This window comes from Acanthopagrus latus, chromosome 14 (genome assembly GCF_904848185.1).
Source record: "Acanthopagrus latus isolate v.2019 chromosome 14, fAcaLat1.1, whole genome shotgun sequence".
In the NCBI taxonomy this organism is placed as follows: domain Eukaryota; kingdom Metazoa; phylum Chordata; class Actinopteri; order Spariformes; family Sparidae; genus Acanthopagrus; species Acanthopagrus latus.
Genome location: NC_051052.1, coordinates 16,568,958 through 16,584,209, shown reverse-complemented (window position 1 = coordinate 16,584,209; position 15,252 = coordinate 16,568,958). Strand labels below are relative to the sequence as shown.

Here is a 15,252-nt window from a genome sequence, read left to right as displayed (position 1 = left end):
CGTGGTGGGACAAAGTGTCAGCCTGTCGAAGCTGTCAGCAACGGCATGGAGGGACATGCTACAAATAGCTTTGGGTTATCAGTGCATGTGTGTGTGTGTTGACCGACCCTGAATACTGGTGCACATGGCACGAACAGACTCATCTCTTTATGTGTGTAGCTGCATTCCCCCAGACTCGTGTCCTAAGATGTCCATCTAATTGCCTGAGTTGCAGCATGGACACATTCAGCCGGAGTGATAGCGAGCACTGTGAGCTCCAGCTTGCACCGCCTCGGGGCTAACAGTGTTTGAGATGTTTGACAGCTCCTCTGTCAGCCGGCCTCTGTGTTTAACCGTTCTAGCGTCTGACCTTGCTAGCCCTGTTGAATGTTTTATTATTCCTCCTACGCAACATGTTGAAAGGTAATCAATGGCCATCAGTATGGACAAAGACAGTGTCTCTTCAAGGATAGCCAAGGTCAACCGGAAAATACTCTGAATTATCATAAATCAATGACAGATTTTTTATGAAACTATTCATGCAAGTTTGTTTGGATCCCTCCCTTTGGTGTGTGATGAATTTCATAAGCTCCAGTTATTGAATTGTTCAATAACTACTCTGATATTAGAGCTTTTCCATTGGATACGCAGTGATTAACATTGCAGGGGTATAAAAAAAATATGTTTATCTCAGGATTAAGGCTCAAGACTGATTCATTTTCCATTATTGGAGATATTTTATGATATCTGTCATGCCAGGGATGATAGAAAACATGTTTGGGCCAAACAGAGATCTTCCCCATAAGGAGAGGGATTTTTGTCTTACTATTTCTCGGGAATTGAGCTCTACCTACAACAGAGCGTATCCTTTCATGCTGTTACCGCACTTTGTATCACTGGCTGGTTACTCACCAACGAAAAATATGACGCCTTAAAATTCCCTAACAATGCGATATTGTGAACGTCAAAGTTAGCGCGGAGTCCTGTGGTGTGTTTGGCTAACAGCTAATGGAGCTAACAGAGCTTAGGCAGCTAACAGGGAACAAATAAGCAGGACTGAGACTTTCTGTTTAGAGAAACATGGAGAACAGCAGTGGAGTCCTGCAGCGTGTTCGGCTAACTGAGCTAACAGCGCTCAAAGCTATCAAGGTAACGCAGCAGGACTGAACGTTTCTGTTCTGAAGAATATTAAACCATGAACAGCAGTTTAATGTGATAACGAAACAAGTTTACAGCGAAGTACTTCAGCTGAGTACTGTTTGGTGGTAAAAGCAGCAAATCAATTGTCGTAAAACAAAACTGTGTTTAGTCCTAACAGAAAAGAAAACTTTTCCTGGAGTCACACAGCCGAACGGCGAGAGTTTCAACAGGTGCATTTGTCATTGTTGCCCTCACAGCAGATCTTTACCATCACTCAACACCACAGAAACAACCACTCGACCTCAGCGACGTCATGTCACCGAGGGAAGTTTATCTTTTCCAACCTGACACAGCTTCAGCATTGAAGATGGCAGAGAGGAGTCCCACCTGGTCAAACGCATTTCCCTCCTTTCCTCTGGCCGTCCTCCCATGACTAGTAAACATGTCAACTCTTGAGAATCATCTGACCCATATCTCCTGCGAGCCGCCCCCCCCACCCGTCGCTCTGAGAAAGCCTCCCTGACAGTAAAATCACACAGATTTACAGTCTGCTGGAGGTGAGATGTAACTAGAGGCTCCTGGTGTGGGCAGGTGAGAGGTCACGGCTAAAAGGCTGCAGAAGCCGGCTGGTTTCTGCACTAAGGGAGCCGGTGACATGTGAAGGGGAGGCCAGGTGCTAATTGGAGCAGTGGGAACGCAAACCATCGCTGCGTGATAGACAGGTTGTCATCTCGAGTTACGGCTCCTACAGGGAATATTAGCCAACGCCTTAGCGGGTCAGGCGTGCAGTGAAACCGGCAGTTGACATTGGTGCTGGATAACATCACGCCGCACAAACACACACGCAGTCAAAGGGGGAAAATACACTCCTGGCTCACATGTCATATTTAGATGCGGCGTCTGTTTCGGAAGGCTAATGTGAGAGAAGAGGAACACGCGAGAGTTGAGGCATTCTGTCCAGCCATATGATTCCCATTACCCGTGTCTGGATGTAGACAATTGCTGACAGACAACAATCCGAAAATGAATGAGTTGTAGTATAACATCCTCCTTCCCCGAGCCAACGTTGGCTTCCGTCCATGACAAGTAGTTGCGCTACAGTAAATCTGTGAATGCTGTTTTGAGTGCCGAGCAAAGCCTGCCCGGGAATGCGGAGCGCGTCTGTCGGGCAGACAATCGGACGACTCTGTCTGCCGGCGCAAACTCCTCTTGGGTGGTCTCCGTGCGCTGGAACGACACCTTAACACCCCCTCTGACATGTGTATAAGCCACCAGTCGGTACTGTATACCATCAGGCCCGTCCCCGAGGAGAGTGGCTGGACATCCAGTTTGGGCAACTGCCATTTTTTATCTCTAGAGGGGCCTGTCAGTTGCCAGGATAAAGTCTTTTACTGGCGCAGTATGTGTGAGTGCGCCAGCGCTGCGTTAGGTAAGTGCAGCCATCCAGAACTGAACCCCAAGAGCTCTCAGCGTCATCCGGACAAAGAGCAATGGTATTTGGCACCGGGTTTGAAGTCAGGCCTCCTTGATGAAACCCACTCCATCTTCTGAGAGGAGATGAATTGCACGGGGGCGGTATAAGCCCCTGCTTCAATATTTATTGTGATGGGTGATTGGGGTCCTCCCACCGGCTGCCCCTGACAACCACAGAACAGGTTCTACTCAAACTGAATGGAGAGCAAGCCCCATTAGCATGGAGTTAATTTATTCATGCTGGCCTTTGGGGTACAAAGCCAACTGACGAGGGCAGATTTGCATGGGAGACACCGAGGTTGGTTTGTAATTGGCCCACTGTCCCACCCTGAAGTGTTAATTAGGTGCCGGGACCTTTTGGCTTGTGTTCAGACACTGGTGTTAATCAAAAAACCCAACACTTCCAGACACTCAGTCAATGTGGTCAGAGCTGTTCACCCCTGCTCCACAAGCGCTAAGCTAATGTTCTGACAAAATAATCCCATATTGTTGCCCCATGCTGGTTTTTATCGCCTTTTTTCATGGAGGCCGAAAAAAGTCTCCGCAGATGGATTTTAATGAGGTGACTCCCTCATTTTTGCAAACAGCAGGGAGATCTTTATAAACTACAGCTGTGTTGTTCAATCTCAACCACAAATCCCTTCACAATAAAACCGTGATGCCACACTTTGTTTCCGCTCATGTTCTCTCATCTCTTCCTTTTATGCTGGCGTGAAAACCCTGCAGCATTGTTTTTATACGAGCGCAAGACAACCAGGCGCGAGCGTTCACTTATACGCAACACGTTGTTGGATGCAGTAATTAAAAAAACATTCTGAGAGGAAGCCAAAAGTCAAATTTCAAGTTGGCCAGAAGCTGAAGCAGAGTGGAAGATGCAGGAAATTTTAAACCTGGGAAGTCGATCTTCTTTTGGCCACTGAGCAGCTTTCATAAGAAATGAACAAGGCTCCTTCTCTGGCACTGTATCCAGATTTGACTTGTTATATTCACGGTGTTTATCAGAGGAGCATGGCTACATGCCCCACCCGACAGTCCCTCAGTGCAAGGTCGCGTTGATCGGCTTATGGCTTGTTGACTAGTGATGTGCTGGAAGTTGTGTCCTTGTCATAGCAGCCCAGGTTTCGATTCCAACCTGTTGCTGCATGTCTTCTCTCTCTTTCCCCGAGTTCCCTCTCACTCCAGGCTCTCCTATCAAATAAAGGCTTTAAAAAGTGATAACTCAGGGAAGTAGCTCAGCACCCCATGTCGAGCCCCAGGTTTCGAATCTATCACTCTTCACCTGCACTATTGATTGAATCCATGAGAAGCCCCGAGAAATAATATGTTAATTCAGGGGCTGCAAGACCAATGACTTGCAGAGCCTTTGCGCTAAATGTCAGAGACGTGATGACGACATTTTTGGCATCCTCGCCCTCACGGTACAGACGCCGCTTCAAGCACAAACCCAGATAAGGCTGCTGAAGCGACACCGGCTCAGTCGGTTGGCACCAGCTCCTCAAAACCTCCAATGCATGCGGTCCAAATATACAGTCGCCTCTCTCATGAAGATCGCCACATACTTTCCAGCCGCTGTGAATCTCTCCGATTTTTTGGAGATGCTGCATGACAACAAACCGCTCCTTGTCTGAACATCCCAAAACCAGAACCATGGAAGTATTGTTTACTGCTGGAGGCACTGCTGTAAAACGCCGTTATTTGACCGGGGAAACAATTTTGGAGGCCAAGTCTCTCAGAAAAACCTGAGTGACGCTTCCTTGTGGTTGTTGCCTTTCCTCTTCTGGCTGTATAATCACAGCAGGAAAAAAAAAAAGGCAGTTAAGTGAGCACTGCAATCTCCTCTACGACTTTAATTGCTGGCAGAAAAACAAGGGGCACTGACAGGTCCCTTCCGGTTGCCCACATTTCTTTTTCTATTTTCTACTTCACCGCAATCACATGAAAGAGGGTGTTCTTCTTCTTCTTTCTTTCTTTTTTTTAAAGTCTGTGAGACTCGGTGGCTTGTTGCCCCTGTCTGGAGCCTGCGGCCATGAACAATCGATTCTCTTACGGTTTGCAGAGGGGCTGAATGACCCGCCACAGTGATCACAGCTTGTAGTTTCTTGAGATTTCTTCTCTTCGGAGCTGAAGTGACCGCACGAACAAAAAAAGTCTGCTGTCGGGAGCCAAAGAGCTGTTTTTAATTTAATTCTCCGCGATGGATGTCAGTCATGGTATCAGTCGACATGGAGGTCGGGGCATTGATCTAGGGCTGCGACTACTGATTGTTTTAACTTAGTCTGACTCTATTATGTAGATAGTTTTCTAAATATAGCGACCCATGTCCATTTTGCATTGTGGGAACTGTAGGATCCAGAATTCTTGGAGCGTGACCCACACATGGCCTTTGGTGTCTTTATTTTGACCCTGTTTGTCTTGTCACAAGTTCTCCAACTTTAAATTGCAGCAGTGCCCCTGTTAATAATTCATCAATTATTCCAAAAATTCTTTCAGGAAAACTTTTATGTCTTGTTTTTTACTCCCTTTGCATCACATCGACCATCCTCCAACTTGTGGGGAATGTTTTTCAGCTAATACGATCTCTTCTGCGGCAAAAGAGAGCAACCTGCTGTTTAATATTGAATGACCGCTCGCTCAACAAAAGGCTTTTGTGCTGCTTCCGCTCGACCACTTCACACACACACACAACAAAAAAACACATCAAAGAAGAAGAAAGAGGAAGTCTCAGCTCTCTCCGGTCGCCACCTTGCCCTTTTTCTGCCAACCCCCCCTGGCCAGCGCACGGATCAGGGTGGATTGAATCGCCACTTGTCACGCCGTTGCACCAATGGGGCACCATGGGTCAAAACCCAAAGTCAAAGGCGGGACACTGGGGACCGCAGCGGGGTCCGCGGGGAGGTGTCGGGCCCACCTGCCCACATCCATAATAGAAAACCCACCAACTGTCGCTGCTCAGACCCCGACTCCTCTTTCTCTTTTTTTTAGTTTCTTTCTGTCCGAGCAGCAAAACAACACAGAGTAATCCATGTCATCACTCACATTACACCACCTTTCCTTAATCTTCTTCTCAAGTGTGCCGTCTTCACTTCTGCACGACATACCTCCTTTGTTTTTCGTGAAGCATGACAGGTTCACACTTCTGTTACCTCTTTGTTTTATCCTCCGGCATCCACAGAAAAAAAGCTTAAATCTCCGTCCCAGCAGCGCAACACGATGCCAGAATAATGATGTCCACAAACACTTCTGGCAAGCTTTCTTCTCTCGGGGGAAGCTGTGTGATCTCAACAATGAGGAATGCTTATAAAACTACACGGCTAACGAACCACATGTGGTCCGGACAGATTGTCTTTCATCACCAGACGAAAAAAAATAGATAAATAAATGAAAACAGTTGCGCACGAAGCTTTTGTTTTTCTGTTTTCATGAACTGACGCTCGACGCATTTCGTTTTGACATTTTCGTGTAAACTGCGAGGTCGTGGCTGAGGGAATGTATTTGGACTCAACAGCAGTATCTGCGTCAGTCTTTAAAAGAAGACCTCATAGGAAGGATACAGGCTGGCTTTGATTCTGTAAACACTCCCGCTGCATTATACCGGATGACTCTGGTAAAAACCTTGACGATTGTTCAGGGCAGAGCAGGTGCACCATCTGGCATTGTGAACTCTTCGTGTTGCTCCACGGCGCTGCAGCAGTGCAGCCAATGACTCATGTGTTTGTGTGAGATTGAAAGCAGAGCGCCCAGAAGATACTGGATCCGACGGTATGCGGCGCTCCAGAGGGTTTCGGGTTTGACTTGTAGCCGGATCCACGTGACACGCCCCTCGACACATCCCATCGCAGCACCCGGGGCTTAACCGGCCTTCCAAACCTCACGAAGGAAAAATGAAAGTCTCCCGTTTCCCCCCGCTGAGAAAACAATACAAAGTTCACCATAATATTAAACAGTTATTCCACCCAGCACAACGCCCCTCTGAACAATTTGTTCCCCATGTGGAATGTTCTGGAGGGACGCTGTCAGACGAGAGCTTAAAAAGACAAGGGTGTAACATAATCTTCAAATGTCAAATGACAGAGGGGGATGAACCGCAGTGTTTTCAGCTGCATAAATTAAGCTAACTTGTTTGGAAAAAGAAACTTTTGCCCATTGAAAATACAGGAAGTTTCATTCCTTGTCAACACTCCGTCACCTAAGAATGAGAATATTTAAATCACTTACATATTTATATGTAACATTTGTGCCTAAAAATTCTAAAAATGACCTTTGCTGCATTTCTTGTTGAGTTATTTACTTGAAAAACAAGGTAAGGGTGCACTTAATTTGGTCACCTGTTGCTGTAAGAGTGAAGAGGGAAGTTGGCAAATAGGACAAAACGTAATGTGAATAAAGAATAAATAAACTTGTATTTGAACAGTTCTTCCACCAGTCATGTAGGTAGGCAACAACTCCCATGATCTCATACTATTTGTGTCTTTTGTTGTGATTGAAAGACACCTCGTGACCACAGATGCAATATTTAAAGGTGCAATATGTAAGAATTGGCCACCTGTTCAGGGGCTAGCATATCACCATGCTGCTTAGCATGCTAACTCTCAGAAGATATCTCAACACCTTAAAACACCTTGTTCTTGAATAGTATATTGATAGACTTAAAATTAAACTCACAACAAAATACGAGCTATAATTTTTCCAACTGAGCTACTGTCAGCCAAACTAAAGTTAGCTAGCTAGCCACAACTAGCTAACTTGGCAAACAGTAGACCACAGCCCAATCACAATAACTCACAATGTCAGTCATATTGTAAAAATGAACTTTTTAATCAAAACACAGCTTTTGTGCCCACAGCTCAGCTAAATATAGCTCTGAAATTTGGAGCAGGCTAGTTTGCATTTTTTGTGTGTGTTTCACAGCCTCTTCTTCCACCTCATGCCCTTTTCACACCCAAACTTTATTTAACTTAAAAAGCTGTGGTACTTTGGTTTTCTACCCACCCAACCGCCGAAATTCTTTCTGCCTGTAATGTACGATTGTAAAAACTAAAACTCCTACTCCAGACTGTCGTTTGTCAGCAGCTGTATTTTTTAATGACAGCTGCCACGTTCAACCTCCAGAAGCTGGAAGGATGTTGAAGTTAAGAAACACGGAGGTACAGTAGTTTGGGTCTACAAGCTTTTCCTGAATCACCTCCAAGAATTGAATTCTAGAAAGATATGTGTAATTGATTTTTCTGGGCCGAATTTCGAGTCCTGCGTGTTTTTAATTAGCTGTTAGCGAGTCTTCCACCCTCGGTGGCTCAGCGGAGCATCCTGAGCCTTTACAGCGGTAGGAAAACATTGGCTCTCTGTGATGCTTTCTGTGATCGCTATCTCCTCGAGCTCTGAAGCAGGAGGCTGATGCGATCGCTCTTTTTATAACTTTCACCTTGTTAAATACACATACTGCTCGACAGGATGTGTTTGGTTTCTGGGAAGTCAGGTGAAAACAGAGACGGACGCTGCGTGTGTGGTTCTTCATTAGAAGTCAGATGTGGCTCTCGGATGTAATGTTCAAAAATACACTTCGAGACGTTAAGAGTTATTTACCTACACACGGTGGATGCTCAGAGCGAAGAGTCGTGGGAAACTCGCCTGCGCCTGAAGTGGTTAACTTGCCTTTATTTAAAGTTAAACACTCCAGCCTTTGCGCGGCGAAACGTGCCAAACAGCGGCCTGTGATCAGAGTGAGTGGTGCCATAGAAAAGCTTTCCCCTCCAGATGAAAGGGACCCGGCCCTCAAAAAAAAAAAAAGAAAAAAAAAGAACGCTGCATGTCACACAGTAATGAAAATGTGACTTTAGCCCCCAGGCTCGAAGCGAAAGCACAGCCAACCTGTTTGTTGATTAGAGGAGGGAATACAAAACGAGCTCGGAGAGGGTCAGCGGAGGGGAGGAAACGGAGGGTGTGGATCTACATCGGCCCCCTGCTCTCAGCGCAGATTGAAAAAGTGATAAATATGCATGAGTTTGGCTTTCGACAGTGGAGGCCTTTGATGGTATGGTTGAGAGTTCCTCTATCTCTGGAGCGAAATAGGCTGAAAATAACTGTCTGCCAGTGTTTACCGCCGTGTGCGTGAACAATGAGCGCTTTTAATGAGCAGAAGAGGAAGAGGGAAGACTTTTTGGTTTTTTTCATCCAGGATGCAACTGTATCACTCCTGAACATCCACACCAGTCCCCATGCCTACGTTACCCTCAGTGTGGAACCGCTATTATGTAAGAAACACATTTGAAGAGCAGCATCCTAAAATGTCTCCTTGAGATTTCTCTTCAAAACTGGCTGATGAAGAGACCCTATTTGGATATCTCTTGTTTTGATCAGAGAGCTATGATTCGGACTTGTACGTCTCTGTTGTCTCTCTTGAGTTTAATTTAATAAAAGTAGAAAAAAAAACTTCTCTCATCTCAGTGTGGAAACAAGCTTATTTGAATTCTTTCCTGAGCCTGTTTTTCTTTCTCCGTATGTCTCTCAGACCTGCAGGCCTCCCAGTCCTTTGAACACTACAGCATATCAGACAAGGCCATGGACTACAGGATCCTGCAGATGGACGAGGACCAGGACAGGATGTATGTGGGCTGCAAGGACCACGTCCTCTCCATGGACATCAACAACATCACCCATGGCACGCTTAAGGTCAGCAGATTGCTTATTATTCCTGCCTTTGATTAACATCGTGTTCTCAGGCGACGCTGGCATCTGTTTTCTTCTCGCTACAACAACAGAGGAAAGCAAAATATTAAATTTAACGGTGTGTGAGGCGCATTGCGAAACTGCTGCAGTGGTATTATTCTAATGTGTGCGATGATATGCAAATTACCATACATTTGCCACGATCGGAACGGTTTTAGGGTTATTCAGAAGAGGCATAAAAATGCGGGAGCCCTCTGATAACTGATCTGGCATGCAGTGAAGGAGTTATCTTCGGTGTAATTGACAGGCATGAAGTGCATAAACAGATGGGGAAGCATTTAGGTTCCCCCAGGGAGCGCCGCACCGCAGCCATTTTTTCAGAGTAAATTGCTTGATATATTCATCGAGCCAGACCTTTTAAGCACCATCTCCCGCACTTGAAAACACACACATTTTTTTTTTCCTCAGTTTGCTGTAATCACTGACACAAACTTTTTACATTCGTTCTGTTTATTTTACGCTAATTTTCCCTGTGATTTCCCCTCCGCGTAAACGGCTATGATCAAACTTAAACATGGACATTTGCATCCTATGTCTATCAGTCTGTTACTGGCTTCCTTAGCTCTCCACCTGTCACTTCATTAAATGCTGCAGTTTTTTTTTACCCCTCAGGTGTTTTGGCCTGCGTCTACAAGCAAGATAGACGAATGTCAAATGGCTGGAAAGGACCCCACGGTGAGAAAACCTTCATCTTTTCAAGTTAAACCAATAGAGATTAAGGTTGGGTGCTGTTCACACTTCAGCCAGTACTGGAATCAATCAACATTGGTTTCATACTAATGTTTCAGACATCACGACACTGTTTTAGCGCACTAAAAAGCATGTTTGGTGAGAAATCTCAGCCAACATAATGTCAACTAAGACAGGGAAAAAAGCCCAGTTATCTCTAACAACACCTTCTCTGAGCAGCGAATGATTTACATAAAGATGTTGATTCCCTGTCAATCATGTAGAGGGTTTAAAACGAGAGCAGCGCTGGCTTCAAGCATCCCAAAGTCCACATATGTAGAATAGAATAGAATAGAATTACCACATCGCAGTAGCTGAACACGCATCTAACCTCTGACTTTTTGGACATCGAATGACAATTTGTTTTGTCAAATTTTAGCGTAATTATGCTGTGTTAGGTCAAAGTGAGCTTGACCTCGGACCTTTAGCCACCAAACTCTACTCCAGTCATCCTCTAGCCGTAGTGGACCTTCGTACAAAATTTGGAGAAATTCCCTCAAGGCGTTCTTGAGATATCACATTATAAAGAATGGGATGGATGGACAACCCTGATATATTAATACATTATATGTTAAGACTGAGGTTGCTTACAGAAGCCAACCTATTTAATTACATAGGAAAATTATATATCCGTCAAGCCCCAGTGCTTTTTTTCGCCACGATGGTCGAGATCTAGACCAAAGGTTTTATCAGCTGTTCCCAGATCCGTTGCTCCAAGTGGGTCTCCAGCGGAACTGTGCGATACCGCCTCCTGGGATTTCCCTCTCCCATCTGTGAGTTTGTGTCAGGTCCAACCACATGTGCAGCAGGCAGCAGATGTCTCCAGGGTCACCGGCTTCGCCTGGAGTCCTCCTGGCACTCGGGAACGAGAGCGAGGTGTGGGAGGAATCGAAGGGGCCAAGGAGCGCCGTAGAAACAACAAACCGGAATCAAAGCCTGCAAATGGGCCACAGCTCATTTGACGCAGAGATTTCATAACCCGGCCTGATTCTGAGCAGCACTTGTTAGCTGCAAACAAGGTTTAATGAAGACATACAGTAGGACTCAGAAGATTGATTCCTCCTCCGCCTCTTGTTTCCCCCCCTAATTGGGTTGTTCTGGAATAATGCACAGCTGCCTATAGACGCTGCAGTGCAGAGTGCAGGGGAATACAGGGAGAAGTTTTTTAAACAAGAAACTCTTCCCTCGCAACTTTTTTACATGGATTGAAACTTCTTTTTTTTTTTTTAAGAGTACAGTACAAGTTACCATAAAAAGCATCACAGGAAGGCCAGCGACGCCTGTTGTGTCCTACATTTCCCACCATCTCTACGTCCCCTGACAGCAGCCGGGCAGATAGAGAGAGGGTTTTGTACAACACGCTGTTGCAGGATTAAAGACGGAGCTGTTTCCAGACACCGAGTGATTTGTGCTGCCTCTGAGTCACCGACACGCTCCCACAAATATTTGGGCGAGCCATCCCTGTGTGGAGCCACTTCTTCCTCCTGTCATCCCTTCTTAACTCGCAGCGCTGCCAGTTTCTCTTCCACAAATTTCAGTTTCTGTCCTACTATTTTTTCCACTTCTCTCGGTCACTTTTTCCAACTCCTGGTTTTGCTGTTTCACCGCAGTATATTTCATTTTCCCTCGACCATAATGCCCCTCGACTTTCTCATGGTTTTCTCCGTATGAATCGGGGCCCTCATCCCCTATGTTATGGTGACCCTCCCCATATGTATATATTAAGTTCCTCTTCTCCGATAGAAACTGTGGTGAGGCGCGACTCCAGCGAGCGACCGCACATTACTCGTGCTTGAGGGTGGCATCGAAGGAGAAATATGGACCAACCAGCTTGATTAACTCTGTTTGCGGCTGGGTTGAAAGCCCCCACTTCAAACTCAACGTGATCACCACTTAAACTTGAGGCCATGTGGCTGGATGCTGTTTATCCGGCATGGTCACAAAGGCTGTGTGTGTGTGTGTGTGTGTGTGTGTGTGTGTGTGTGTGTGTGTGTGTGTGTGTGTGTGTGTGTGTGTGTGTGTGTGTGTGTGGTCACTCCCCACATTTGTCACTCCCTACAATCTTCCCTATATTTCACCGTACATTTGATGACGATATTTTGTCATCACGCTTTTGTCTCTCCCTACATAACAACTTGTCCCCCCACATGATTTCCTATATTTGTCTCTATGTATGTTTATCACTCCCTACGTTACTCAATATTTTTGTGACTACATTTGTTCATCACTTCTTACATAACTTCCCCCCCCTACCCCCCCGAGTTACTTCATATTTCCTTACATTTGTTACCCCCTGAAGTTTGTCTGTCCCCACTTGCATCAGTCTTACATTATTCTGTCCATTCGTCACTCCCTACAATCGTCACATAAGGAAGCAACATATATGTGACTCTGTGGGACTTGATATCAAATACGGGTCCAGGCCTCAGACCTGGTGGTTGTGTGAGAGTTGGAGGGTGACATGAGTTGAATGTGATATAAGATGGAGGTGAAAAACAAAAGAGACAGAGGGAGATAAAGGAGGTGAAAATGAATTACAGAGTTGGGTGTGTGACTGTTTTTCGTTAAAAGCTCTCAGTAGAGCCGTACACCGACCGTGAGTAGCAGCAGCTGCCATTCCTTCAGTCATGGCCAAGTTCCTGACGGCTCCCTGGATACGTCTTCCTCTCCTCCCCACTTCTTTCCTCTCCGTCTTCCTCTCTCCACTCGGTTTCTGCGAGCTCAGGCTTGATTAGCTGCAGTCCAGCACTCCTGGTGCTGCCGCTCAGGTCTGGGAAGTGAAAGCAGAGATGGAGGGAGATCAGTAATCTTGCCTTACCTAGACATATCACATATACCACTGACACTCTTTTTCCACCGGCCTTAATACCACACGAGGGAGCACTGGGATTGTTTTTTTCACGCAGCATGTGATTGTATAACCGTCATAGCGAGTGAGATAAGTTTGAATTACTCCCTCATATGGAATCGGATACTTCAGGACAGATAAACAAGTTCTGTTCACTTGGCGGTGCACCAGGAAACGGACCTTACCCCCTGTTATGTCTTTTTTAGTGCATTGTGTCATAGCTGAGTATTAAGAAAATATGACGGCGGTTATTAGGTGAAAGGACATTAAAGGCACAATATACAAGAATTTAAAACACATGTAAGTGAATTAAAACTAGCTAATGGCAGCTACAATTTAGCAGCAGTTAGCAGTTATGCTGATGATTTGCTGCCCCCTAACTGTTTCGGGGTATGAATTAAACAGATGGTTTGTTGTTTGTTGAAATGATGCAATAATGCTGAATGCTAAACTACTATTTAGCATTTAGCCACGATTCTGAGCTATGCTGGCTGTAATGTAATAGGAAGAAGCGTCGTAATTTTAGCATTGTAACTGACTCATTTATATCCATTTTACAATAATATTTATCTAAAGCTATCTAACATTAGCTAACAATAACCATCATGAGATATTGGTCATGCCAGACCAAGTAAGGCTGTGGCTGCAGAACTCCTGAGTGTATTGAGTTTATCAATGATGCATTTCATTGCCTTTGAACACTATTCTTCTTCTCCAGCAGAAACAAATGTGTTACTCAGTATTGCTTTAAAATCACGTGTGAGAGCACTTGATGCAATGCACATGCAGGTTCATTCAGAGTGTAATTTCTTATTTATTGTCTCTTATCACCTACTGAACTTTTCACGTGTCTCACTTTGTTTATCTGTATTTTCCAGCACGGCTGTGGGAACTTCATCCGGGTGGTGCAGCCGTATAACAGAACTCATCTGTTCATGTGTGGCAGCGGAGCATACAGTCCCGTCTGTGTGTACATCAACAGGGGCCGCAGACCCGAGGTGGGAACACGATGACAGATTCAGAATAGGGACGTCGGCCCGGTCACAGCCATTACTGTAGCTGCAGTGTGTTTGGTAGATTGAGAATAAACTGCAGGCTGCTGAATTTTACCCCACAGCTGATCAACATGAGCTCAAAACTGAATAAATAAAACATCTCACAAGTCCAATCCTAAATTGTATGCGAGACTAAAATAATTGAGTGGGGTTTGGCGATGAAGCTAAAAATAATCTAAATGTGCAGTGGCTCCCTTGTGGTTAATTCAGAAGTAAAGCTAATTACATAATTAACTTAATTGCGTTAATGTGATTAATGTTCTCATTGCTCACACGGGACAGTAATTTAAAACTCTCTTCCTCCAAAACCCTCTCAATGCCGACTGTTATTGTCACCCCCTGAGTGCAGCAGAATCAAAGTAGTGGGAATACTGCCACCCAGAGCAAGTAAACAAACATCTATTTTCATGAAAGAGAGATTAAATGATAACAAAAATGCCCCAAGGAATGTGAATGAGAATGTATTTGTTTGGTAAATCAGATTTTACCGAATTATATACAGATTCAAAACTGAATACAAGGCGTTTTTGATGGATAGTTGCAATAATATGAAATATAATTTCTCTACACCGCTCTCTAATGGAAGGAGAATGACATTACTGTTACACAGAGTCATCAAGTACTTGGAGAGGTATGAAGTGATGACAACCAGCACACCTGAAAATGCCATAATCTCTTGCTAGAATTATATTTATTTGCAGCATCCGACAGCGAGACTCCTCATAACTATGCACAGGCAAAGTTTTTATACCCATGAGAGGAGACGCTGAGGACATGAGGGGGGGGGGAGTGGAGGTCTAGTGTCAGGGATGGAGGGCTGTTTTCTGGGCTCTCACATCCGGCCGCACAGCTCTGTAAGTGAGCGCAGGGAAGCCCTCCAGGAGAAAAGTGCTCACTGAGTGAACAGCATTCAGCCACAGACGGCCGACCGCTGCCAAAACGTTAATAAGCACAGTAAGAAAACTCCCAACCAGACGCTTTCCACACTGCAGTGCCTTTTTGTCATTTGGGGGGTAATTGTTTGAAAGGCAGACTGCTCTGTTTGCAACTTCTGAGCTCAAACATGTCAGCGTCTCAAGGAAAAGGATCTGTTAAGTGTAACAAGCTGCTTCAGCGGGAGGTTGACGTCGAGCTGCAGCGTGGACCTTTGCACTTTGAACGCGCCCCGGACTATTATGTTGTTTTGAAAGCTCGATAGGACGGCTGCATCAGAGAGGCTATTTGTATGCATCTTTTTTTTCGAAAGTGCTTCTCAGATGCATGGCAATAAAAAGTTCCCTCCCGCTGAGTTAATTAGTCTTTTAT

At 45.2% G+C, this 15,252-nt stretch overlaps 1 protein-coding gene and 1 long non-coding RNA gene across 11 annotated transcripts in view; one reads left to right on the top strand and one right to left on the bottom strand.

Annotated features, from left to right (window-relative positions):
• LOC119032262 overlaps nt 1-12,810 on the bottom strand; it is a 57,646-nt gene extending 44,836 nt beyond the window's left edge. Inside the window, exon 1 of the long non-coding RNA XR_005078824.1 lies at nt 12,640-12,810. This is a non-coding gene — a long non-coding RNA (uncharacterized LOC119032262). The remainder of the gene's footprint in view (nt 1-12,639) is intronic.
• Nucleotides 1-15,252, top strand: part of sema3c (sema domain, immunoglobulin domain (Ig), short basic domain, secreted, (semaphorin) 3C) — a 46,765-nt gene that overhangs the window by 15,133 nt on the left and 16,380 nt on the right. For all 10 annotated transcript variants that reach the window (XM_037121230.1, XM_037121229.1, XM_037121226.1 and 7 more), the window contains 3 exons: nt 9,098-9,258; nt 9,928-9,990; nt 13,771-13,890. In XM_037121230.1, coding sequence (XP_036977125.1) covers nt 9,098-9,258; nt 9,928-9,990; nt 13,771-13,890 — 344 coding nt within the window. The remainder of the gene's footprint in view (nt 1-9,097; nt 9,259-9,927; nt 9,991-13,770; nt 13,891-15,252) is intronic.